Below are 27,317 nucleotides of genomic sequence, written 5' to 3'. Positions count from 1 at the left end.
CCGCGACCGCGCCAGTCCGGAAAAACCCCAGGGAAACCGAAACCGCCTCGCCTCGCGCGCCGCGCCGCCGCCCCTCAGAGGTCGAGGTCAACACGAAGGCCCGGCCCCGGCCGACCCCTTGTAAACCAGCCACGCTCCGGGCCTCAGGAAACGAAACGCCTCGGCCTCGCGCCCGTCGGCGCCGCCCTACTCAGAAGGTCAGGGGCGTAAACCGATAGGGCCCCCGCAACTGACACGTCAACAGACCACATCCAACGCGCCCTCGTGCCTCGGCCCCCCCCGGGTGGGCCCGACACCACTTAGACACACAACCGATAACCGCAAACACGTCAAAATGGACCTATAACGAGATGCGTGATGCGGCCGACGGTCGCGACACAAGACAAGACAGAGAGAGAGAAGAAGAAGACACACAGCAGAGACAGAGGCCGGGCCGAAACGCCCTGGCACTCACACACACTTGAGGTCGCTGTACGCGCTTCGCGAGCGGCCAGGCCGCGCGGCCCGGGCCGGCCAGGTGCTCCCGCATTGTGACCCGGAACCCAAACAGTAATTTCCTCGGCACGGCAGCACGGCAGCGCCACGCCACTGCCGAGGGGAGCACGACAAAAGGCGCACGGCACAGCGCGACTTTTAGAATTCAGCGGTGGAGGGGCGTGGAGGGGGCGGCCGGTTCATACCGCGGCAGCTATCTAGATCGCCTGTCTGCGAGCGGGCCGCGTTTTGAGACGTGGACTAAACGGCCACTTACGCCCCGTGGGCCCGGCCCAGGCCCGGCGGGCTCGTGGGGCCCTCGGCCCACTGCTGCGGCCAAGCCATGGCCAAGCCCCTCGCGGGGACCCAGCCGGCGCCGCGACCCGTAAACAGGCCGGCCGGCGTTCCGCGTGTCGCGAGCCAGCCTCACGGGCATCGACACCACGAGGACGAAGTTCTTTTCAACGCTCTGCAGACCGACTCCGAGAGTCGTTTCCGTCGCTCTGTCCCTCTCGCGCTCATGTGCGCCCCGTGTAGGTGCGAGAGAGACAGAGCGACGGTGGCCTCCACCGGTGAATCTCGGCGTGGAGCAGCAGCCAGCCGGCAGCCCCGCACGGACGCGCTTTTCCTGCTGGAATAGCACCGCAGAGGGCGGGGAAAGGGGAAGGGGGCTCAAACGCCGCGCGGCCAAAGCGGCCAAATTGCACGGGGCTGCGGCGCGGTGGCCGGGCCGGGCCCTGCAGTGGGAAAACCGTGGCCGGGGCGCCGGGGCCGGAGGGCCGGGGACCGTGCTCATACTCGGAAATGGGAGCGCGCGAAAACGACGTGCGCCTGTGTGTGTGAGAGAGAGCGTGTGTGTGTGTGCGAGTGGGTCACCTGCACCCCGCCTCGCACCTGCCTCTCGCCACCCAGTCCTTCTGATGAAAAGGATCAACAAGGATGAAGTCTGTTGTCTCGAGGCGCGTCCCGGCCGCGGCCTGTCGACTGATTCCGAGAGTCGTCTGGTGTCTCACTCGCGCCTCTACAGGACGCCCCGAGTGCGACAGAGACAGCGACAAAAACGCCTCTCGGAATCAGTGTGCTGGCGGCTGGCACTGGCCTGGCAGGCGCCCCGCTGGGGTGTTTGCACTGCGCCTCGGAGGCGCGGCGAGGAGGCGACACGCACGGACGGCCAAATCGTCAAGCACCTCACAGGTACTCGGACCGCCGCGCCGCGCCACGCCACGCCACGCCACGACGCCGTCCGACGCTCAATTTCATCGCAGCAAAGCCAGCAAAGCTGCGGCGAGGCGAGCGCGGAGGCGGTGAGGCGGTGGCTGTCCCAACATAACGGGAAAAGACTGGCCGGGCCGGCCGCGCCACGCCAGCGCCACACCGGTTAGACTAACCCGGCCTCGGCCGCCGCACGTACACACACACGCTCACACACACGGACACGGCGTTCCGGAGTTTCAGCAGCGACGAGGGCCCCGCTCTAACGAGATGGTGCTGAATCGCATCAAGGTGGAGACTGACCCTCGAGAAAAGCGCGGAAATGGCGCCGACGTGGGGCTTGCGGTGGAGGGGGCGCCACTCACCCCGTCGACATGCAAGCGGCTCAGCACCCCGCCGGGGCCTTGCTCGCACCGCGCCCCGAATCGCAACCCGGAAGGACCGCGCTCTCGACCTACTCCACTTGGAATCAAATCGCACCTGCAGTGAGGCCCGGCTAACCTAGAGGCCAACCTAGGGGCGTGACCCTCCCCGCCGACATGCTGCACTTGGTTGTTTGGCCGTGTGCGGCGTGCAGTGTGGTGCAGTGCGGTGCAGTGCGGTGCAGTGCGGTGCAGTGCGGTGCAGCGTGCAGCCCGAGTTGGCAACGCTGGAAGCCAGCGGGCTACCTGGCGCAGCGCGCGGCCCCGCTGCCCTACGCTGCCCCCGGACGGCGCGGCCAAGCAGGCCAAAGCCAGCCAGGTAGGGACGGCTGACGGCCCGACTGCGATGGCTGCGCCCCGACAATGCACCGCACCACCTGCAGGCCCTGCCAGTGGCCCTGCAGGGCGCTGCCTTGCTGCCTCCAAACCGCATTTTCCGAGCGACACAAGGGAGGAAACGAGGAATGCGGGGACAACAACAAGGACTGCACCTCGCTCGGCGTCGCCCGGCCCGAGGCGAGCTGACCCAAGGCCGGCTTTAAAATCTAGAGAAAAGACGGCGGGCTGACGGGGACCGACCGGCCATCGACGAATACTAATAAAAGGCAGGCTATACGCCTCCGTGCGCCGAGGAGGCAGAGGAAGAGGTGGACGAGAGAGCGGCGAGAGAGTGGAGAAGGCGACGCAGAAGGAAGAATCGTAAAGAAGAAAATACAGTGAGCAGTCAAACCAGTTAGGAGCGGCCGGCTTGGCGTGGCGGGGCGTGGCGGGGAGTGGACTTACAGGCCCGACTACCGGCCGGGCGAGGCGGGTCCGGCGGGGCCCAGCGCTGGGCGCAGCGCGCAGCGGCGCAGCCAAGATGGCCGTGGGCACGCCGTAGGCCCGTAGGCACACCGTACACGCCACAGGCACGCCGTGGCCGCAGCGGGCCCGCGGCTAGGCCTCCAGGCCTGTTCCAGGCCCCCGGAGCCCACGGCCACCAACCTAGCCTTATCTCGAACCACCCCGTCGGGGCTCGCCGTCAAGGCCCCGGACACTTAAGCCCCGCCGAATCTAATTGAAGGCCCGCTTGCTCGCTTGCGATGCACATCAATTACAGGGGCTCTCGTCCCCCTCGCCCCGCCGCCAGGCTACCCGGCCAAACGTCGACCAATCCGCGGGGTTTCCGATTTCACCTTTTTTGATTGCTGTTATTTTTTTCCCGCTGCGCGATCTCCTTGTTCTTTTTGCAAGACGGCTTCAGGACGCGTGCTCAGGTAGACGGAATCGCAAACGCGTCCTTTTTGTCTCGGGGAAATTAATGACAGTGTCTTTTTATTTTTGTATTTTCGCTATCGCGGCTCCGTCATCGGGCCGCGGTCCCACTTCTTCGGCACCGGGCGGGTACCTGGCGGCCGGACTCGGACCGAACGACCGAACCCCCGCAACTCTGCAGCCCGTCCGGGCCAGTTGCGTGAGTGTGCTCCGGGCTGCCCCCGGCCCCGTGCAAGCCTCGCCCGTCCTCGCCCGCTAAAAGCGTAGCGGGGCCTCTAGTCCGCTCGCTCAGTCTGCCCGGCCTGCACACGGCACACCAGGCACCGCATCCATCAATGTCCTCCAGGAGGCCAAGACAGGCCCGAGGCCCGCGATAACACGTCAAAACTTTTTCCGGCCGAGACGAAAAAAACGCATCGCCAAAAACGCCGTCGCCGAGCGGCTCCCATAAAAATTATCGACGCGTGTGTGTGTGTGTGTGTGTGTGTGTGTGTGCGTGTCGTCCCGGAGAGACTTCCAGCGAGTCGCGCGACGAAAGCCGCGAAGGGACTTCCCCGCCGAGGCGCCGGATCCAGACAAATGAGCGTTATTCTCAGGGAAATCGGGCTGAGGAGGAAGTCGGGGGCCTCGGGCGGCGGGGCATCCAGGATGCTGATTCCGTGCTTTCGTCGCTCTGTCTCACTCGCACCCGTTGCCGCCCCAAGAGTGCGACGGGGACGGCGACCATCTCGGACTCAGTCGACTGGGCGCGGTGCTGGGCGGTGCTGGGCGGTGCGTCGCGGTGCTCGCACGGCGTGTCCCCGGCACGAGGGCGAGGGCCTTCTCCTCCAGGGCGCGACGCACCGCGACGCACCGCGCCGTTCCGCGCGGCCGACGGAGACGGAGGATATTCGATAAGGACTCGGCGGCACAAAGGACCAGGCGGAAATCCGGCCCACTGGCGCGGCCGCGGCCAAATTGTGCGCCCTGACTTCAAATGCCTCCGCGGCCTCGCACTGCCCCCCGCGCCTCCGGGCCGCGGTGATCCGAAGTCGAAAGGAGGCGACGCCTACCTGATAGCAGAAGAAATCGGCACATCCTGCCGCTAGATCCTTGGAGCTTCATCTTGCAGCTGGTCGTTGTATCCACAAAACGAAACTGCGCGCTCAATCCACACTCAAGCGCACTCGCCCATCGTCAAGCTGCGCTTCTCACTGCACAATCACTTGGACACTAGGGATGTCCGATCACTGCACAATCACTTTGCCCACACACGGCACGGCCACTGGTTCACTGTTAGTGCCGACACGCACTCACATTCTCATCCCACCAGGTCACTTCGACACACGCGCACTTTTCACTTAGATGCACTTAGTTAAGACACCGCTCGCCAGCGCACTGTAAAATCCCAGTGAAATCCTCGGGGGGCTGGCACGGCGTGCACACACACACAATCACTGCTGAAATAATCCAATGGGCGTTGGCGTGGTCACGGCGTCGCACAGACGGCCAGTCCAGCACAGTCCTCGGCAGCCTCGGACAACACAAGACGAGAGACGAGACGAGCGGGAGATCGCTGACGCGGCAACGGAGCGACGGAGCGGCGTCCGGCACAGGTTCGGCCTGCCACGAGTCCGCACGGCGAATGCCGAGCGAAGCGGGAAACGAAGCGGCGGCAGCCGCCCGGACCAACCGACGCGCGCTCGGCTCCGCTTCGGCTCCGCTTCGGCCGCGCGGCGGGAACGCAGCGAGGGGAGGGGGAGACGGGACGAGAGCCAGAGCGCGCCACGTCCGCGGCGCGCTGCCCTACGCGCTGCGCGTCGTCGAGGTGCACGCCGCACGCACACCGTTGCAGCGCCGCAGCCGCCGCCGTGCACCTATGCACCAACAACGACTTCATGGCTTGTTTCTCGTGGACGCGGCGTGTTGCCGCGCGGCCCGCGGCGCCAGACACCGCCAGAAACACGAGACGGCGATCCGATTCGCGGCCCCTGCGGCACACGGTGGGCCAGAAGACCGGTGGGGGCGGCCAGGTCCAAAGTCGCTGGCACTCGAACCGAACGTGTGACCCCACCAATGGATTCCTCGTTCGGAGAGCAGTCCATTGGTGGGGTCACACGTTCGGTTCGAGTCCCATTTAGCGACTCTGGAGCTCAAAACGCGTCTAGAGTTTTGGCCGCCCCCACCGGTCTTCTGGCCCACTGCGCGGCAGGGCCCCTGCCTGACCCCTTGGCGCGGCGGGCGGGCCGCGGTCGCGTGTACGTTGAGGAGTATCGGGGCCGATAACGGGCGGCCGCGGGGCAGCCATCCACCCCGGGCGGCATGGCGCGATGCCTCACTACTTTCCGATAACCTGGCGGTGCACTGGCGGTGCAGCGGACGCCGCCGGCCGCCGACGTGGTGGTGCCCGAGGCCCGGGGACGTCCACAGACGTCACGTCACGTGGCGGTCTCCGCTGCGGCGGCATGGCGGTCGCAGCAATAAACACCTGGCGTCCTATAGATTTCCAATAGCTCTCCGGGGAACGGCCAGACGGGTGCACGCGTCGGACGCCGGGGCGGTCACCACGTCAACGTCGGCGACGTCGGCACGCGTGCGTGTGTGGGAGTGCGTGCGCGGTGAAGGGTGTGCTGACGTCCGACGGCCAAGAATACTTTTCACCCACGCCACCTCAATGCAGCCAAGGGCAGTGGAAAAAGTCTGCCGCCCGCTGCACTTGCCGCATTTCCGAACGAATGAGGCCCCTCACACACACACACACACACACACACACACACACACACACACACACACACACACACACACACACACACACCACACGATCCCGTCCTTCCTGGCCGGAGTCGAACCCTTTTGGGCCCTTTGTGAGGCGAGCCTTCCCGCCAAAACTTTGTGAGGTGCAGCGGGCCCGCCACACGGCCAGCCCGGCGTCGCCCGGTCGCCTGCCCCGGACCAGGACCAGGTACGTAAGGCAGCGAGGAATAATCTCGGGGATCGAGTGCGAGAGAGAGGCCCGATGGCCCATTGTTTAGAGCCTCTCCCGCAGGTGCGCGGCGTGGCGCGGCGCGGCCCCCGGCCCGTCTGAGCCGCCGAGTCGAGTCGCCAGAGGCGCTGCTTGGGCTGCTCGGGGTGCATTTCGGTTTGCATAGCATTAATTAACTCAAGTCGCCACGGCAGCGCGCCCCGCCACCGCCACTGCGACTCGCACACCTCTCCGCGCCATTCCTCGACGAAGTTGCCGGCGTCAAGTGCAATTGGGAGGCAACGCCCGATTCGGGGCGACACGCCGAGCACGGCGACGACGGCCGGGCCGCAGTTCTAAGCGATTCCCGGTCTTGTTGTGCGCGAACAAACAACAAAGACTGCTGCAGGTGCGCCGGCACCGCCAGCAGCGAGAGCGCCGCGGGAACACATGGATGCAAACTTTGGTCCAGGTTCTCAGTTCGGCGCTCGGGTCGCGTCCGCGCCATGGTTCGCGCCCCGTCGCCGCCAGAGGGCTCTCTATATTATCACCGGCCGTTTCGCGGGCTTGGGGGGCTCGGCGCGGGTTTTCATTACCGGTTGTCGGCCCTTCGCCGCCCTTGGCCCTTCCGAGCGACCGAGCGCGACCTGCGGATCGCTTTGGCCCTTGACGAAGCCAGGGGCGCTGCCCAAGGGTTGCAGGGCCTCCGACGGGAGGCCCTGCGGGGTCCGCGATTCTCCTGCTCACGGGTCGGCCGGGCCCTCGGCCGGGCCGTGTCCATCTGGGTGATGATCAAAGCGAGGTATAAGCCACGAGAGGGCAAGCCACAAATAGTGGAGGCGGACAGACGCTGGCTCTGACAGCACCACCACAAAAACACGTCGGTGGTTGTGTGCCGGGATGTCTGCCGGGATCCGCGGGCAGGGCCGCCAGAGCCGGGCCGGGCAGGGTGGAGGCGGTGGTCCGGCTTGTGCCGTCCCAAAACCAATCCATCTCATCCAGCACCACTACCTTGATCACTACTCCTCCCTGATGTAATGGAACTACCTCTGCCCTCTGCCCCTGCTCCTTTTCTCTCTCGATCCTCCGACAGGCGCGTGTGTTTGTGCCCGGCAGTTCGCTAGCGGGACTGTCACCGTCCAGACATTTGGCTTTGAAATGGCGACCGTGAACGCTGTGTAAATGGAGAGACCCTGACGTGAGGTGCCGTGCGGCGCCAGCCAGAGTGGGGCACTTGTTGGCAGAGCAGCGCTTCTTTCCGACGTGTGCGTGAGTGTGCGTGTGTGCTCTTTACATTGTGGACAGTTTTTATGAACACCAAGGACCAATCGTTGCGCCCCTACTCTGTAAGCCCATCTTGCCCTCACAGTGGCGCAGAGAGGGAGAGCACTCAGTTAGCCAACACACACACACACACACACACACACACACACTCCACACACACACACACACACACTCGCGTGCACAGTCATATACCAATGTACACAACGCCTAGCCAAACACCGTGGGATGGGTAGGGGCTGCGGTCCTCTACCCGCTTCTAAACACAAGGCGAGTACTACACCGCCACGATTGAAAATTAATTTAGGGAGTTCCCCCGAGCGCCCCAGATGGAACAGCGGCAGACCTCATTGCGGGTAACATTTAGGCAAATAACACATTCTGCCTCAGCACTGCAGAACATTTTACACTCTCGTACCCAACCTACGTAGTATTTTGGGTCGGTTACTGTTACTCTACTTTTGCCGATTGCAGTCACGGGGGCGCTGGCGGGCGCCGGGCTTCGCTGTCGCTCAGGCAATACAATTAATATAGAACCGTCGTTCCCCGCCCCCTGGAGGACTGATTCCAGGAATCGGTCCCTTGTCGCAACACGGCGCACCGCCACCCGCCACTCCACCACGAGGAGGAACCGAGGAACCGCCGACTCACTCGCGGAAACCTCGTCGGAAACCTCGTCGGAAACCTTTGGCAATCGAATGAATGACGGGGGGTTTTCCTTATTTGTGGCCTCCGCGGCCGTGTGTTTGTCGTCGGCCTGGTCGTCCTGGCGGGGTTCGGTACGTTTGGCCGTCCTGGCGGTCCTCTCGGGTAATGGCCCCCTTTCCCTTCCCCTCCCCAAACGGATTGTCACTCATTAGCGAGAGGTCGAGAAGAGCGACACGGCCGGGTCCGGATAGGTCAGGGAGGCACGGTGACGTGTGCGCGTTTGTGTGTGTGCGTGTGTGTGTGTGTGTGTGTGTGTGTGTGTGTGTGTGTGTGTGTGTGTGTGTGTGTGGGGGTGCTGAGTGGCGCCGCGGCGACGTCCGGAGACGCCGGGCTCGCGTCACACGACCGCTGCTCTCCTCCTCGTCACGGCGGTGATGTCGTGGGGGCCAGTGGGGCCAGCATGCGGCCGGCAGCACGGCGCGGCGGCGGCGAGGCGGCCGGGGGAAAAACTTGCAGTTACAGGTGCGCGGGACATAATCGTCGTGCGTCAACTTTCTCCCTCGACATCGGCTGCAGCGGTGCAGCGGGGTTGGCTTTCGCGCACCGGTCAGGCCTGCCCGTCCGTCCGCGCGGCCGCCACGCCGTCTTTGGTCGCCCAGAGTAAGAAAAATGCGTGAATTTCACAGATTTGATCACTTTTGGCTAGAGTTCCAAGTCATTTTTTGACCAACTTTTTGAGGCTACTGGTCAAAAATTCAAAATTGGTTGCGCGGTCAAAGCGTTCCCGAAGCAGAGCACGAAAGAGTAGGGTAAGAATACCAGGACGTTGTTGGGGAGGCCTTTGACCGCAACTACATTAGACGCAGTGGCCGCTCAAAGTCAGCCAAAGTCGTTACTTTCAACGATTTTCATCGTTTTTTGCATGGGACTGCTACACCGCTGTGTAGTACTGCTGCCTGCCTGGCCTGCTGCCTGGCCTGCTGCCTGGCCTGCTGCCTGGCCTGCTGCCTGCACTGCCGCACATGACTGCTCGGCCGAGTCGGGCCACTGTCGATGTGCATCCGACTTCTTATTGCGATTGCAGGCCATGTTCGTCTCGTGCGCCGTATCTCATAAATGAGTCGGCGGACGGCCGGGCGGCCGGGCAGCCGTTCGGACGGCTCGATGCATATGGGAAAGATAATTCGCTAGCCCCTATAAACAAACGCAGCAGCGGCGCAGCGGCAGAACAAGCAAATCAAAGAGTCCGTGTAGTACTACATATGTGTGGGCTCGGGCGCGTGCGTGCGTCTGCGTGTGTGTGCGTGATGGGAATTAACCTGCAAAGAGGCATCGGGCATTGGGATGAATATGCAGATGGAGAACAATGGCATCGGCACTAGAGACTTCTGTAACGGACTAATCCCGTGTAGGGGGCGCGCCTGATTGGCGACGAAGCTCGGCTGCGAGCTGCGAGGGGCGAGTAGTATGCTACCCCCAACGTTGTGTGCCGCCATCTTGGAGCCCCTCTTTGGCGTTTCTTCGGGAACGAAACCTAACCTTAGGGCTACGCAACAACCAGAGTCCAAAATTGCAGCATTACTAGTGTCCCAGGGCTGAAGGTGATGGGGTGGGGGTAGCGGCAAGCAAGGCCCCAGGCCTCACCGGGCCGAGCGCGGCGGAGCGCGGACCGAGGTGAGTTGTTTGGGTGGGCTGTCGAATCTGTTTCGGGCGGCGCATCTGGAAGAAGCTGTTTGTGAACGCGGCGTCATAATCGATGCGTGCCTCACGCGCACGCCACTGGTAAACACGCGAGCACGCAGCAGCAGACAGCGCACGGGCCGTGGGTGGCCGAAGATCATAGGGAAACAAATACGGCATTCCGGCTTTTAGAGTCGCGGCTCGAAACCGGCCGGCGGCGGTCGGGGGCGTTATGGGCTGCCGAAACGCGCAGCGCGCGGCCGCAGAGGAAGGGAAATTGGGTGTTTTGTGGCGTCCTTTGGTTTGCTCTTGCAGTGCTGCTGCAGCACTACTGCCCTAATGCTCCTCCAAACACGGGGGGATGGCAAGCCACAAAGTTCGGTGGCGTCCTCTGCTCGGCCCCTGCTCGTGTCATCTCCATTGTCCGCCGTTTTTTCCCCCGCCCGGTGTATTTCGGTCCACCGCGGCGCGGGCCTTCCACGTGAACCTCTGGAGGCGCGTGGCGCCACCCCAGAAAGGCACGCCAATTTTAGGTCGGGCCGTCGGGGCTCAGGGCGCGCTATGCCATTGTCCCGAAGGGCAGGGGCCGCGCGTGGCTGCCATAGTCTGCCGTAGTCTGCCACTCGACTGGATCACGACGTGGACGACGGTGAGGAGGAAGCGGCGCGGGGGCGGCGACCGGCCCCGTCTCGCTGCTGCCAGTTCGCTGCAGCTGCTGCTGTTGCCAAAGTTGCTAGTTGCTCGCAACACCCTCGCCTCGCTTCGGCTCACGGGCGGACGCTCGCCGCTCCGCCGCTTCGCCAGCTTCGCACTTCCAGTTCCAGGACGCAGTTTGGCGCGACTATCCGTTTCCAGTGCGGGATAAAGTGGAGGGGCGATGGCGGCACACCGATAATGCTCCGCGGGGCCGCGAGTCGCAGCAACGCGCTGGTGCAACAGTGCAGCCGGTTTTATTAGTTCGTGGACCAGCGGGCCGCGGCGCTGCGGACGAACCGGGACGGACGGACGGCGAGCTCTAAGTAAGGGCGTAAGCAGCAGTTTTACGGCGCGGGCGTGAGCGGGCATACGGCGAGGGGGAGCCGTCCGGGGAAGGAGGGGGCTTGCATTTCGGCGGCATAATTCCCCAATGAAATTCGCCAGTGTGCTGGCGGTGACATGCGCAGCCCTACATGCACTGCCCGGGGGCAACGCCCGTCGGCTACATGCACGCCGTACGCCCCCCTTATGGTCCGATCACCCCCTCCCCCCCTCGCCGCGCTTCCTTGTGCCGCCCCTGCCTCAAGATCGCTGGCGCCAGATCGGGCTGGGCATTGGCCTGCATGGGCGTGGCGGGGCGTGGCGGGGCGTGGCGAGGCGCGGCGGGGCGCGGCGCGTGCCCTCGCCGCTGCTCTTTTTGCCCGCACTGCCCCGCGCTGCCCGCGGTTCCTTTCGTCCTGGCCGCCGTACGTCCAATCGCTGCGGCTTATCGGCACCGCGGACGCCGCGGAGTAATGAGGGCAGACCGGCAGAGCTTCGGGAAAGCTTCGGGAAAGCTTCAGAACAGCTTCGGGTACGCTTCGGTTAAGCTTCAGGAAAGCTCGAGAAAGCTTCGGCAAAGCTTCGGAAAGCCGAGGAAAGCGCTGGCCTGGCCTGCTGCTCCATGTGCTGCTGGGACTGTGCACTGAACAGGGCGCGAGAAAGCAGCCGCATTGCCAACCGTCGCGCCTAAAGACCAGAGCTGGCGGCAGTGCCGCCCAGGCAGTGCCCTGCAGTGCCGCGACGCGCACGTGCACGCGGCATACCTCTAGCCGACGGCCAGCGCCGCCAGCGCAGCCAGTCCGGCCAATTAGGTTTCGTTCAAAAAGAAACTCCCGGCCGAGAATTTTCGTTCACGTTCGCCGTGCTGCGGCGGAGGCGGCGGCGCGAGCTTGCTGGGGAATGTCGCGAAGTCATCGCCTGCAGGGCTTGCAGTGAGTGGCGTGGGACTGTGCAAGCGATATCGAACCAAACCCTGCAAATTGCGATACAAGCATGAACGTTTGTACAGAGATACTATCATGCTTGTATCACGATTCGCAAGGTTTTTTTTGGTGTGGCCCTTTGCACTACGGCTGGAGTGGCGGGATGAAAAGTTTGTTTGGATTTTATTTTAATCTACGCGTTTGCGTGGCTGCCCGGCCGGCCGGCCCTTCAAGGAAAGGGCTTACTGGGCGGCTCATTTGCATGTCGCCCTTTTGGCGCGCCTCTTAATTCCGGGGCCCTGCAGCAGGCCCTGCAGGCCACTGTGGGGCCACTCCGCAGGCCGGGCCGCGGGCCCTGCAGGGCAGCGAGCCGCACGAACCGAAAGGGCCAAGCGGGCGCGCCCAGCCTGGCCCTGCAGCACACACGCACGGCTACAAATTCCTCGACTCGTGTTTCGATAAGCGCTGATTATTTCAGTGTCGGGATTAACGGCGCCAAAGTGCAGCCACAAAGGCGGCCAAAAGGCAACAAAACGGCCCGATATTTACGGCCGAATCGGTCGGCGCGGCCACAACGCGCCGGAAATCCCCGTCGCGTTTCACTGTTGTCATCGCGGCCCTATGTAACGAGCGGCCCTCAGAAAGCACGTAAAACAATTTATGAATTTTAAACGGTCGCGAGTGGAGAGGGACGGAGGACTGGGAAACGACGAGAAAGAGGCGAGGAGGGCCATTCGTTTGGGAAACTGACGGCATTAGCGCGTTATTCAGAGTGCCGCCACAAAGGATGCGTCGTCGAGGACCTCGTCGACTAGGACACCGTCTAGGGCCTCGCCGCGCGGCGTCGGTCGCCTCGGCCGCCGCACGCGCTGGGGGGCCTACAAGCACCCCGACAGTCCGACAGGCAGCCTCATGGCCGTGCCGGCCGCGCACAGTGGGCCAGAAGACCGGTGGAGGCGGTCAAAACTCTAGACGCGTTTTGAGCTCCAGAGTCGCTAAATGGGACTCGAACCGAACGTGTGACCCCACCAATGGATTCCTCGTCCGGAGAGCAATCCATTGGTGGGGTCACACGTTCGGTTCGAGTCCCATTTAGCGACTCTGGAGCTCAAAACGCGTCTAGAGTTTTGGCCGCCTCCACCGGTCTTCTGGCCCACTGTGACGCGCGGGCCCCAAATTGCGTTTGTTCGAAAACGTCGCCCGGTTGCGTCCGCGCCGGTCGTACCGTCGGACCCACTCCTCGCAGCGGGCGGCCGGGACGACAACGTGGACCATGTCCGCCGCGGTGCCGCGGTCTGCTCAAAAGGCTCACGATGGCCCCGCCTAGACAGCCTACGACACGGCCTGCACGGCCTCCGCGGCCTCCATCCATACGGTCTGGTCTAGGTGGTGGAGTGGTGGAGAGAACATGTCGTGAGTTGCGAGAGCAGTGGCGGAAAGCTGAAACTCAAATGCACCTGACTATTATATACCGCGCTGGGGACGGACAAGATGGACATAATGAAGAGCGGGTTTTTGTCTACGTTGTTGCTGGCACACAGTCACAACCAAATTCGCCTGTTTTTGAGGTGACAGTGTAGGGACTTCAGCAGCCTTGACTCTGCGCACGGTCGTCGCACGGCGGTGTTGCGAGTCAAAAAAGGTAAAGGTGCGCAGTGCGTGTGTGTGTGTGTGTGTGAGAGACATTATGCCTCTGAGTCGGTGATGTCAGTTACGCTCACACACACTCACACACACACACACACACACACACACACACACATACACACACACAGCCATTCGCGTGCTCATTAGCAGCGCATAGGTTAGGGCTGGTCGCAGAGACTGAGCCAGGAGGCGGGGGTGGGGGAAGGGGGCTTTCGAATTTGCATACCGAGGCCCGCCGAGAGGCCCAAGGTCACACCCAAGTGGCTCAAGTAGCCCAAGCGGGCTAAGCAGTGGACACCCTTTAGGACCCCCGCCGGGGCGTCCTGGCAGAGCTTTGGCCCCTCAGGACATCTTGGCGATGCCGCTGGCCGCTGGCCGGCGCACAGTGGGCCAGGAGACCGGTGGAGGCAGCCAAAACTCTAGACGCGTTTTGAGCTCCAGAGTCGCTAAATGGGGCTCGAATCGAAAGTGTGACCCCACCAATGGATTGCTCTCCGAACGAGGAATCCATTGGTGGGGTCACACGTTCGATTCGAGTCCCATGTAGCGACTCTGGAGCTCAAAACGCGTCTTTGGCCGCCTCCACCGGTCTTCTGGCCCACTGTGCGGGCGGGGCCGCGGACGCTCCCAGCGCTCCCACCCTGATACGGCCCGGAATGCGCGTCGCTGGCGTTGCTCCACGTCGCTAAGGCTAAGACGGACTTCACGCCCAGCCGCGTCACGTCGCAGCGGCGCAGCGGGGGTGGGGGGAATACCGATAGCGGGTGGCGTGGCCCCGAATCGGACTTCTCTCCACAGTGTACACGACGTTATTATTGTCTCTGCGTCGCTCTGCAATGCAAAGGGGTCCGTCCGTCGGTCCGTCCGTTTTTGCCGATGAGTTCGATACTTTTTCCGCGGCACGTTAGCCAGCCGCAACAAGCCATTTCCGCTGGCAAACGCTCCGTGATGCCATGGCCACAAAGAAACGGCGTGCGTGCGTCTGTGTGTGTGTGTGTGTGGTGGGGGGGGGGGGCTGGAAATGCGCTGATAGAATTCAGCACTCACGTAGATCCGCGCTCACTATGTGCGGTGTGCACACTGTGGCCGGCCGGACCGGCCGAGTGGACCAGCCGCCAGTTTGCTTAGGGTTCCGTCTCATGTGTGTGCTTGTGTGTGTGCGTGTGTGCGTGTGTGTGCGTGTGTGTGCGTGTGTCCAGACTGCCGCCGGCCAACTCCCCAGCAAGGCGAGCCGCGCCACGCCACGCCGCTCGATCCCAATCCACTTCCCACATGCATTGCAATTACCTAGCGCCGCCAAGAATAAAAAGCTGAAAAAAGGTCTTAAAAAATGAATTAAAATTTATTTTGTTTTGAATCCGCAGAAGGCAGCCGACCCGAGTGGTGACCAGCAGACTCCAGACTTGACTTTTGCCGTCGGCCTATTCATGACTTATGCATCTCGTCCGGCATCTTCTCCGGGTCGCGCCTCGGCCGGGCCTCGGCCGGGCGCGGTTCAAACTTTAATGGTTACACTTTGAAAATTAAGGAGAGAGGACGTGTCCCAGTTCGGCGGCGTGGCGCGGCGCGGCGCGTTACCCGAAAGTCGGTCGCATAATGACTGAGGACGCCTCCTTTCCGCCGGGACGGGCGCGGGTTCGACCCCCGCCGACCCCCTCCGTGACTTTTGCGGCGGCGGCGCGGCCCGCCCCTATCGACCATCCGACAACATCTCTTCGCCCCGTATTTGGCGCCCCGGAGCGAGAGAGAAGGATGGGAGGGGGTTATAGTGCCGCGGTGACAGGCTGACGGGTACATCGCGCACCGCGCCCCCGGAGGGTAGGCAAGGCAGGCGGCGCCGCACGGTGGGCCAGAAGACCGGTGGAGGCGGCCAAAATTCGAGACGCGTTTCCAGCTCCAGAGTCGCTAAATGGGCCTCGAACCGAACGTGTGACCCCACCAATGGATTGATCTTCGAACGAGGAATTCATTGGTGGGGTCACACGTTTGGTTCGAGTCCCATTTAGCGACTCTGGAGCTGAAAACGCGTCTCGAATTTTGGCCGCCTCCACCGGTCTTCTGGCCCACCGTGCGGCGCCTTCTTCTCGCCCTGGAATGCCGTGCCGCGGTGCCGCCGTTTGCCGCTCCCGCTCGACGCCACGGACGGAGCCCGCCACTTTGTTGCTGAGGCCGCCGTGCGAAATGACACCCGCCAAATCGCCCGGCCGCCGTCTTATTAAACGCGGCGATTCGCGTGCGAGGGGCCGCACGCAACGCAAGCGCACGCAACGCACGCACACCGCGGCCTCACACGCGCACGCACGCACGCGGGGAAAGGGATTCAGATGGAATGTAAAGTCAAACCAGTTGTAGAGGTGCTTTGGCTTTCCTCGGTGATCATGATAACCCACGTCCAATCCCCCCCACTCCGCCCTCCTGGGTTGGATTTACCCCCCTCCCTCCCCCGCGAGGTGGATAGGACGCATTAGGCCGGCTTCCCAGCGACATCCTCGCGGCTTGGACGAGGCGCGGCGGCCACAGAAACGAAGCAACGCACAAAAAAACTCTCTATTTGGCGGCTGGGAGATTGAATTGTAATTCCCGTTTCTTTAGGCGTTTTCGCGAAAGTCGGCCCGCTCTGCAGCCATTCTCTAATGAAAGCGTCCCTCTGAGAAGCGATTCCGAACAGCGCCGTCTCTCTCGCACTCACGCGGTCCCGTAGGTGTGCAACAGCGCGGTGGTCACCGATGCGCGCGGATTTCCGCCAATTCAATTTGCTCGTCGATTCGACCGGTCCGTCCGACGCCGCCGGACCGCCGCGCTTTGTTACGTGATTCGTGAATGCGGCCCCAAAATCCTGATCCCCGATTCGGCACTGTAAAGTCCCGGCCGGCCGGCCATTCATAGTGCCTGTCATGTCCGAGTGCCCCACACTGCCACGGCACTGCCTCACACGGGCCGGGCTAATCCCCAAGTATGGACACCAGCCCCCCCCTCCCCCCCCCCCGGTCGAGCCGTTGCCCAACGCGGAGCACGCCGAGCAGAAGAAGACGGCGCGGGAAATATCGGCCGTTTTTAATTGTTTCGTGTTTTAAGAAAGTTCTCGGAAAAGTTCTCTGAAAAGTTGGGGGCGGGATGAGCTTCCTGTGGATGGCGAAGCCGGCCCTGAGCATGTCCGCGGTCTGTGCAGGCAGGCGAGGCAGACCGAGGCCCAGCGTGACCCTCGGCCTGGCCGCCCCGCTGGAGACGCGGCCGCGGCTACTACTTTGCCGACAGCAGCCAGTCATACAGCGCGAGCAACTCAAACACGGACGGGGCGGAGACAGGGAGGCACGGCTGCGTCGGGTCGGAGTTGGCGCCGAAAACCAGGCAAGGCTGGCGGGGCTGGCAGGGCTCGGTCGGGGTCAACTTGAGGCGAGGGCAGCGCCAAGCCGCCGCGGCGGAGGCAGAGCCTGTGGCTTCAAAACTCTGACGAGACCAACTTGTCCCTCTGAGCCCTGCGAGCTAGCTCCTTCCAGCTGGCCTTGGGGGGCTGCGCGCTGCGCCTCCACGCCAACTCCTTCCCGATGCACGCGCGACTTAGGCCCCCGCGCCGCCGCGCCGCCGCGCCCTGGTTGGTCTCTGGCCGCCTTTGGCAGTGGCGGGGGCTTGCGGCTTCCTCCCCATTTTAATACCCCCCGCCCCTCCCCGCCCCGCGCCGCCCTGTGTCTATGACTTCCAAGCCGCACAACACGGGACGGCACACGGGGCGGAAGGGGGCAGGCAGCTCGCCGAAGCACACCAGGGAGTCCAAGCCCCGCCCTTCCTCTGAAGATAATTAACAAGTCGTGAAGCGGTGAGGCGGCGACCCCCGGGAGCGGCGGGGCGGGGCGGGGCGCGTCCTCGGCGCTGGGGGCAAGATTCGGGCGACGCGGCGGCCGCGGGCAGCGGGAACGGGGTGCAGGGAAGGCGGTAGTTGAGGGACATCGTCTCGCCCGGAGAAGTCCCTCATCGGCCCGGCTGTCCTGGCTGTCCCGGCCCGGCCGTCGGCTGCAGGGCGAACTTGGCGCCTTGGCGGCCGCCGAGGCAGGGCGAGGCAGGGCGAGGCAGGGCGAGGCAGGGCGAGGCAGGGCGAGGCAGTGGGGCAGAGCAGCGCCACTTCGCAACAAGGCCGGGCTACTCCGTGGCCGCGGCCGGGTTACCCCTGGCCACCCCTTCCACCTGGGCGCCCCCGCCCCCACCCCCACCCCTCCGCGCATGAGAACACCCCAGCCAATTATCCCCGCCCCTTCACTTGGACCAGAAGTGATGGCCTTTGCGACTGGGACTCGGTCGCGACCCGCAAGTCTCAGAGGAGGAATTTGCGTTTGGACGGCACACACCACTGCACTGGCGCCGGCACCGGGACGGCATGGCATGGCACGGCACGGCGGGGACGGGGTGGACCTTTTGCAGGTCAATGCTTGCCCCGGCTGCGCTGCGGCCCGAAGTCGCCCCGGCGTTTGCCAAAGTTTGCATCTCGATGAGCAGAGCGCAGAGTCCGCGCCATGGACTACAACCCCATCTCTCTAAACCCCGGCGGACGGATTCTGTGCCGACTTTGTGTATTTCAGTGCCTCCCCGCTGGCACCACTCGCTCCGACGACGGCAAGTTTCGCCCCCTCTCGGATTTCATCCGAGAATAAAAGCAGGTGCATCAGGGGATTCGGGATCGAGTGTGATGCAGCGATATCGATCGCGCCGTCGAGGGAAGTCCCTTTTCCTCTTGCAGGACGAGGAATCCAGGACCTAGGACGGCGACGGAAGTGCAAAAGTATCGGACTGATTTTCCTGTCTGCCTCATGCCCATGCTGATGAGGCGGCGTGGCGCCCCAGAGGGACCCGGGGGCTGGTGGATTCCGCCCCGGCGGGATTTCAGCAGGCCGCCTCCGAACGGCGCCCCGTCGCGCTGTCTCCGACGCACCCCTACAGTGCGCCCCTCGGCCGCGAGGGAGACAGAGCGCCGAGTGTTCGGGAAGCATCCGGCAGGGCATTTCATTTCCATTGCATATCGGATCGCGACCTCCTTCTCCTCGCGCTGCATGGCGATGGCGCGCGTCGCGGCGCTCCGGCTAGACGTGTCGGCCGCCACCTCGCCCTAAGCTCGAGCGCAGCGCCGCGCAGCGCCGCGGCCAAGTTAGCCGCGATGGCAACTTTCGGGACAGCGAGCGTGGCGACGCCGCCGAGTCCGCGCGCCGCGCCGCGCCGTGGAGGCCACCGCCGGGAAAACGACCTAGAGCGGCATGAAGCGGGCGCGGTGCGGCGCGCGGGCCAAACTAACTTGGCAGGCAAAACGCTTTTGAAAAACACGGAAGCAGCGGTGGCGGTGCGGGGCGGGGCGGGGCGGAACCGCGAAGTGTTTTCTGCATTATTTGCAGTTGGCTTGTCGCGAAAAGTTGGGGCGTCAATAATGGCGAGGCAAACGACGCCCGGCTGCACCGATATGCCGAACGCCAGCACCAGCCAGGCCGTATCGTCTCGCCGTCACCGCCAGGGACTCTTAGAGGCGACGCACAGTGGGCCAGAAGCCGGCGGAGGCGGACAAAACTCTAGACGCGTTTTGAACTCCGGAGTCGCTTAACAGGACTCGAACCGAAGGTGTGATCCCACCAGTGGATTGCTCTCCGAACGAGGAATCCATTGGTGGGGTCACACCTTTGGTTCGAGGCCTGTACAGCGACTTTGCAGCTCAAAACGCGTCTAGAGTTTTGTCCGCCTTCACTGGTCTTCTGGCCCACTGTGCAACGGGGGCAACGGAGGGAAGTGTGTGTCTACGAGTCTCTCATGCCGTACACCGCGGCGCCCCGCTCCTCCAAGCGGGCCGAGCCGCACATCAGTGTTCCTGCAGCAGCTCCTCGGCTCCTTTATGACCGCCGCGACCGCGGGGTTGCCGTAAACGACGTAAACGCCCCCCAGAGGCCCTTCACTGTTTGAACCGACTGCAGGGAGGAGGCCCGAACGGCGCTGGCGCGCTGCGGGTTGCTTTGGGTCCGCCTCGGTTTGGCTCGCTCCCCAGGCCCTGCCAGAACCGTTTGCTGAGAGTCCGGGCTCGTGGACAGGCCGGGCTCCGTTTCAAACCTCGCGCGCTTTCGGCGTTAAAACACGCGGGTCCGAATACCGACGCGCTCACCGTTTTTCCGCTTTTCCAGCTGGCCTCGGCGGCCTGCGCGTCCCAATTAGACAGCCGGCTGTGTTTTCCTTTCCAGCGAAGTGCGCGGCGCGGCTTTCCACGAAGCGCAGCAGCAGCAGCCCGAAGAGGTCCTTTGCGCGTCCCTGCACGCACTCCGCCGAGCACTCCGCGCACTGCGGGCTGCGAATGCCTCCACGGCCCGCCGGGCTTCCTTCGCCATGCCGGCGTGCTGGCGCGGCGGCGTGCTGCGGATGTCTCCTCGTCGCGGCCAAATGACAAGCCAATCGCTCAAACCTCGAACCTCGAAATCGAAATAAGCCGCAGCGTCCGTCTTTTTCTTCGCTCTTTGGTCTTTTCTCCCCGGCCAAAAAGAAAACAAGCGACGGTGCCGCCGCGCCGGCCCGCCGGCCGCACCAGTCGAATCGAATCCCCGGCAGCTGCCATCCACTTCCCCGCCGCAGCGGCGCGGCCTTTCAACTTTTGGCGGGAACTCGGAGCCGTTTCGGCGCGGCCGGGCGCGGCCGACCGGCGAGGCGGCACAGCGGCAAAGCAGCCCTCCACACGTATATTGGGGAACGTCTTCGGCTAACTATGACGCATTTCGTCCATTTGTCTTGTAGCGCCGGCAAGTTGGCCCGAGTGGGGCGGAGGGCGCTGATGGAGCGCGGCCTCGACGGCGTGGAGAGCGCGGACGTGCGGCCTGGACGCCACCGGTGGCGGCCCTCGAGGCGGCCCTGGAGCCGCCCCTGGGGCTGCTGTGCTGTCGAGCAGATTTATCAACGTTCAACGTTCAAGGCTGGACTTTTAACAACGGCTCTGTTTAGCATGGGCCTGCGGCTGTTGAGGGTGGCTTGCCTGACGGAGGCTGGCTCCACTGACGGAGGCCTGCTTGGCGGCGGTGGCCTGACGGACAGCAAGCCGGCGGCGGCAAGAGAGTTAGTGAAGATGTCGCCAAGGCCCGCTGAAGGGCCCGGACCAGACCCCCACAGGGGGCAGGGGGAAAGGGGGGGGGGTCTGCCGCCGCCACTTGGCGATTTGGCACGTGAGCGGGGTCCAAATGTGACGATGCGAAACGCGGGGGGAAGGGGGGGCGTCAGAAGCAATGACCAACCGTGTGCTTCTGGACCTGCTGCTGCCCCCCTCTCCCCCCTCTCCCGCCCCGGGGCTGTTGGCCTGTCCGGCCAAAGAAACCTGTCCCCCCACAGGGCGCTCTAAAGCAGCGGCCGGTTTGAATTCGTTGAAAGTATTTCGGCTGCTGTGTTGGGCAGTGTCGCCAACCCGGCGTGCCCAGGAGCAGCAGCTGGTAGTCCTAGCGGCGGCTCGTCCATGGATGGGTCCGAGGCCCGAGGGTGCCCGAGGCCCGAAGGGGGCCGTACTGACCGTTGCCGCAGTGGTGCCAACCTTTGTGGGCACGACGGCACGACGCGGGGCTCGGCGGGGCGACGGCGACGCACGTCGAGAGCGACGCACCATAAATCAGCAGTGCTGCCAACTGCCATGCGCACTCAGCCCAAGTCAGTGGCCAGCCGGCCAGCCTGCGGCCAGCCCTTCCCTTGGCCGCCGCTCCGAGCTGGCCTGCCCACGGCCCCACGGCTGGATACGGCCGCCGCGCTGCGTCCGAGGCTGCGTCCGAGGCCGCTAAGCCTGCCTGAGCGTCGCACTGCCCGCCACCGCCGCCACGCACGCAGCCCGCCTCATCTCGGGTGCAGTGCCATTCCTTCCTGCGAGGTGCGCCGTGCACCCAGCCAGCCTTATTAAAATTTATACCCTGCCTGCGCGGCCACTCGCCAGCCGCGGTGCTGGAGGTGCTCGTGGCGGTGTTCATGGCGGTGCTCGTCGAGGTGCTCGTCGAGGTGTTCGTCGAGGTGCCCGTCGAGGTGCTCTAGCTCTACGTGGTGCTCGTGGCGGGGTGCTCGTGGCGGTGCTCGTGGCTCGTGGCGTGGCGGTGCTCGTCGAGGTGCTCGTCGAGGTGCTCTTCGAGGTGCTCGTGGAGGTGCTCGCGGAGGTGCTCGTGGAGGTGCTCGTCGAGGTGCTCGTCGAGGTGCTCGTCGAGATGCTCTTCGAGGTGCTCGTCGAGGTGCTCGTCGAGGTGCTCGTGGAGGTGCTCGTCGAGGTGCTCGTCGAGGTGCGCGTCGCGGTGCTCGACGCGTTGCTCAGCCGACCGCCACCGCCACGGTAACGATCAGTTGTGGTCTAGCCCGCAATGGTAATGGTAATGCGGTGTAGGCAGTCCCGCGCGGCGGCCACGCGGCCGGGTGGCCTATCCCGCGCAGCGCACGGCGCTCCGAGGCTCATTTCGGTCTGGGCGCTGGGCCGCGCAGCGCTGGCGGCCACTGGCGTGCGTGGAGGTGTCTATCGACAGGCAGGGATCTGGTGTCACAGCTGGGCACGCCGATGGCGGTCTGGGCCCGGACGGCCTCCCGGGGGCGCGACGGCGCCGATAGCGCAACGGGACACGCGCGTGGCGAGGCCGTCCAGGCCGTCCGGGCCGTCGACGTGGAGGCCCGGCCACCATTAGAAAGTACGGCAAGGGCCGATGCTGCGATAGGCGCTCAAGCGGGCCCCGTGTGCGAATTCGGATCGTTTCCGCATCTAGTTTCTAGAGTCGGGAAAGCATCGCGGAGGCTAAGCCGAATATGGTGTACGGCCCGTTCATTCAACTGGTTCAACACTTTTTGATTGTTCTAGGGTGATTGTCGGCGACCAATACATTTTCAGGCTCAATTTGCAGCTCCCCCCAACTCTAACCCACAAAGCTAGGGGGGGGGTTTTGGCGGCGAACACCCCCGGGGTGTTTACGTGCTTCCAGTGCTGCTGCGCGCCAAGTTTTCGCGCTGTGCCGCCGCGCCTAGACTAGAGCCAGCGCGCTGTGGCCTCGGCTGCGGCGCGACTCCATTCAGACGGCGGCCGCGCGGGTGTGCGCTCAGTTTTGCAGCAGGCGGTCGCAACGAGGTGCGCAGCCCCTACACTGGCTTGGCCGGGCTTGGCGGTGTGCTTGACGGTGTACTTGTTGTCCGCGGAGCAGCGTTTCGGGCGCGCCCTCCCCGGCCTGTCCTATCCCGGCCGTTTCTCCGCCATTGCTCTATTAGCGGGTGGCGTGCGCGGCCCGGAGCAGCCTGGCCGCCTAGAGCAGCCCTGGCGGCCCTGCCACAGCCGAACCGGACGCGGACACTGGGCCGCCCGGCCCCGGACACGTAAAGTCAAAGCCAAATCGGACCAGATCTCCATGCTGCTCTCACCAAATCAAGCGCGGCGCGCCGTGCCGCGCCGTGGCGTGTAGTATGTGTGGTCTAATGGCGAGGCCCGCACGAACACACGCACGCCGGACGGCCGAAACGGCAGGCCGCGGCAGGCTTGGCTTGGCCGGGCTTGCCCGTGAGGGCGTGTTATAAGGTGAAATGGGAAACTAGTCGCGCGGACCGCTGCCCGGCCGGACAGACCCACAGGCGCCTCACTCACTGTCGTCCAGCAGGCCGAACCTGTGCCTGCCCGTTGGAGCGATCCGCCACCGCCACCCGCAGTGGGGCCCAGCCAGGCCACGCCGCACGACCAGCGAGCTAGGACCGCGCCACTGCCGAAACTCCCTGTCCGGGCCGCAGGTGGCGCCGGCCGGCCGCGGTGTCTTCCGCGTTCTCGGCCACCAGGACGTCCAGGACGGCGTGCTGACGGGGAGGGGACGCGGCGGACGCGGTGGACGCGCGCCAGCCCAGGAGAATAATCCCCGAAGCAATTAGCTCGGCGATCGAGTGTTCGCAGTAATTGTGCTGCACCGGGCTGTTCCGTGTTCTGGCAGCGGTTGGGTCTGGTCCTGCGTCCTGCCCCACACTGCAGGGCCCGCCCGGCAGGGCCCCTCCCCTTCCTGGTTGATCACACCCCCTGCTCTACACCTAGTTTTATTTCTCCGCAACGCTTTTTTTCTTTCTCTCCCCCCCCTCTCTCTCTCTCCTTGCGCGGGAAGTAGTTTTGTTTGCCATAACTCCGAACCAGGGGGGCTGGGGCCCCCCACGCACAGTGGGACGAAACGCCAAAAACGCGGTGATAATTATAAAGTGCTCAAATCAATGCCAAAATCTCTACTCGGGGGTTTTCGGGTGCGAGAAACCCATTTCTGACAAAATCAGACCAGAAAAAGTACCGCCAGGGGCGGATCCGGCAATCGATAGGGGGGTAAACCAGGAACGCGTGCGACTATCGCTACCAAAATCACTATCCGGGGGTTTTCGGGTGCGAGAAACCCATTTCTGACAAAATCAGACCAGAAAAAGTACCGCCAGGGGCGGATCCGGCAATCGATAGGGGGTAAACCAGGAACGCGTGCGACTATCGCTACCGAAATCACTATCCGGGGTTTTCGGGTGCGAGAAACCCATTTCTGACAAAATCAGACCAGAAAAAGTAACGAGAAAGAAAAGGGAGGGGGGGGGGTAAACAAACACAGTTGCACCTTAAGACATTTCTTATATCTTAAGAAAAAAAAAACCTCTGCTGAGAGCTTTGCTTCAGCTCAGGGTCAGGTCAAGCTTGGGTGTGCGCGGCCGCGGTACTGGTGGCGTTGGCCGGGAGGCGCCGGGCTCTGTTTCGGCCTAGCTGTGGCCGCGGTTTTGTTTCACTTGAGAACTCCGTGATTGCGCACAGAACGCATCACGCAGGCTGAATCTTCCCTCCCGTCACATTTTCGTGTTGCTTGGTATCAAAATTGCCGTCTAATCATGAGCTATTGGCCTGTCACACTCGCTAAAAACAATTGGTGTGGTTGCGTACAAAATGCATCGCGAAGACAGAAGTCTTACATATCGACGGCCGTAAAAATTGGGGACTTGCTGAGCGCCGTTTATGACGGCTCGTACAGGGGCCGCGGCGGCGCGGCTGAGGGGGAGGGGGAGGGGGGCGTCGGGCCTGTCGCGCCGCGCGTTGCTGTGCGCGGGAGGGGCCGGAGGGGTCACGCAGGCCGCGGTCCATAGGAGGGCCTTTATGGTGCAAGCTGCACCAAAAGAAACTGTCGACCTCCTCAGCTTTCTTGTTACCCTGGTAGGCGTGAAGTCGAAAAACGGCCACGGCGACGGCCACGGCCACGGCCACGGCGACGCTCGCCCCCCCCCCCCCCTATATATATATTCCTTTTTGGTATGTTTCTGAGCAGTGTACATTGCCTCAGCCCGGGCCTCCCCAGCCCCAGCCTCCACAGATCCCAAACCTAGGCCTCTGACCAAACTGTAGACACAGCCTCGCACATTTTGCGAGTAATAGCTCAAGCTTTGATACGCTTGACCTAACAACAGTACGTCCCGGCAGCGCGCGCGCGCGCGCGCGCCGCACCGCACAGCCTGGCCAGCCAGCCGAGCCGGGCGGCGCGGCGGCGCGCGAAAAACCGCATTTTTAAAGTTGATTTTATCAAAACGCGGAGCATTGCGGAGCATTCGGCGGCATGGGCCCGAAAGTAGAGAAGCTGCTCTGTCACGGACATTTTTCCCACCCGTGCGCAAATGTGCGCAACTCGACTTATCTCAACGTGAAAATCGTCCAAGACACGATTTTACTCTACTTTCGTTGGCTTGTTACTTCTGATAGGTTACTCAAAATTTAAATCCGAGGAGTGCGTTAGATTTGTCAAGTTCTCAGCTTTCCAAAAATATATAACATGATGAGGTTATTTAAAACGACACGGCCAGTAGAGGACAAACAGTACACCCCTGACAGTAAGTGCGCGAAAAACCGGAAAAATGACCAAGTTCGGCGCCCCCCCAGGGCTCACACGTGTGAAATATTGACGAACGAAGCAGTGTCCCGTGTAGCCCAGACCTTTCTTGCAAATGTCTGATAGTTCGTTGGACCCCATCGCTAAATTTTCAAAAATCCACTTCTCACCGCGTTTTTGGCGTTTCGTCCCACTGTGCCACGCCCCCTTCATTAGAGCCCCCACGAGGCTGTCATTGCCAGGAGGACCTGTGGGGAGGGGGGGGGGATGGAAATGACTGTGACCAATTCTATCACAAAGCCCTTTAGCGGCCACGCACACACGAACACACACACACACACACACACACACAACCCGTGCCCTCTATCACTGGCGTATCGCTTCCTGGCGTTGCGCTGGTGCCGTGCTGGTGGTGCCGCATTGTCCCTGGCGGCGAGGCCTGGCGGCGAGGCCTGGCGGCACACTGCTGGCGGGGATACCGATCTGATGACGAGATTGGAGCGCTTGGCGATCGCGATCTGCGGCACAACGCTCGGCGTCGCGGCGCAACGCAACGCGAGGCGGGGAGGCCAAAGCGTGCGCCGCGCTGGCTCATTCATACGACCGACTGCTCGCCGCCATCACTTGAACTCCAGTGGCGCAATGTGCGCCGGAACGGAGCAGCCCAAAGCACCACATTTCTACACGCATTTTGCCTCCGTTTTGACCAACTTTGCGGCCAGACTGCTGCCGCTCGAACCAAGGCGGGAAATCGCACTCCGTAGAGAGTATGATTTCCCGCCCTATTTTAGACGCAGTGACCGTCAAAAGTCAACCCAGAATACGATTTTTCACTGTTTTCATCGACTCTCGCAAGTATTCTTTGGTCTGCACTCGTGTTAAGTTAAGTGTGAATTCGCATTCAGTAAGTATTCTTTATATTCATAGTATTCTTAGATATTCATATTCGCTGCACACAAAAACGGCCAGTGATTACCCCTTCGGTGTGAAACCCCCGTCCCGCTTTGCGGCTACTCGACTCCCGCGAATCGCCGCTTGTTTTTGTTTTTCCAGTGGCGCTGCACGCACTCAGCCCTCCGCCCACACAGCGAGTGTAGCAGCCTGCCCGCAGCTTTTGCCCGCAGCCTGCTGGTTTAGTATCCTTGGCAGTGGCCGCCTATGGCTGCCTATGGCCGCCTATGGCTGCCTATATGGCTGCCTGGGGCCGGCCGGCCTGACGTCGCCTACGGCCCCTTTGCCTCCAGGCTGACTCCGAACACCGACGGCTGTCTCCCTCGCACTCACGGGGCGTCCCGTTGCCGTTGGAGTGAGAGGGGACACTGTTGGTTGGCAAGCAGCCTGTTGACGGCCTACCGCAGCTGCTTTCCACTCGCTGCGTTTGACCTCCGGGCCCCGCCCCCTCACCTTCCGCACCACGGCGTTCCGGGTAGGGCGTTCCGGGCAGGCGTTCCGGGCAGGGCGTTCCGGGCAGGCGTTCCGGGCAGGCGTTCCGGGCAGGGCGTTCCGGGCAGGGCGTTCCGGGCAGGGCGTTCCGGGCAGGGCGTTCCGGGCAGGGCGTTCCGGCCAGGCGTTCCGGGCAGGCGTTCTGGGCAGGCGTTCCGGCCAGGCGTTCCGGCCAGGGCGTTCCGGGCAGGGCGTTCCGGCCAGGCGTTCCGGCCAGGCGTACCGGGCAGGGCGTTCCGGCCAGGCGTTCCGTGTTCCGCGTCCCCGTTCTCCGGGGCGTTGTTCATTTTGATTAATATGATTGTGGGCCAGTCGGCACCGACCGACCTTGCGGTCACCAAGGAGCTGCGGTGAGCGGAGCGGTGGCGGCGGCAGCGGCAGCGCACTGCGACGACGCCGTGATCATGCCCATATTGTTGTTCTTGTTGCTGACTCGGTTTACTCTTGTTGTTGGAACTATAAACTCCAGGCCTGCCCCTACGTTCCCCACCTTGCCACTACCGTGCCACACTGCCGTGGTATTACACTCCTCCGCACCAGTCTCGGGGTTCAA

At 63.3% G+C, this 27,317-nt stretch overlaps 1 protein-coding gene across 7 annotated transcripts in view; it reads right to left on the bottom strand.

Moving 5' to 3' along the window:
* The window catches only part of LOC117645893 (hemicentin-2), a 51,253-nt gene extending 46,278 nt beyond the window's left edge, over positions 1–4,975 (bottom strand). For all 7 annotated transcript variants that reach the window (XM_034386435.1, XM_034386438.1, XM_034386436.1 and 4 more), the window contains exon 1: positions 4,415–4,975. In XM_034386435.1, coding sequence (XP_034242326.1) covers positions 4,415–4,466 — 52 coding nt within the window. In that variant the 5' untranslated portion in view covers positions 4,467–4,975. The remainder of the gene's footprint in view (positions 1–4,414) is intronic.
* Positions 4,976–27,317: the final 22,342 nt, after the last annotated feature.

The sequence above is a fragment of the Thrips palmi genome, unplaced genomic scaffold, assembly GCF_012932325.1.
Source record: "Thrips palmi isolate BJ-2018 unplaced genomic scaffold, TpBJ-2018v1 HiC_scaffold_19, whole genome shotgun sequence".
NCBI lineage: Eukaryota > Metazoa > Arthropoda > Insecta > Thysanoptera > Thripidae > Thrips > Thrips palmi.
The sequence above is the reverse complement of the archived record's forward strand: the minus strand, read 5'-3'. Positions and strand labels throughout refer to the sequence as shown.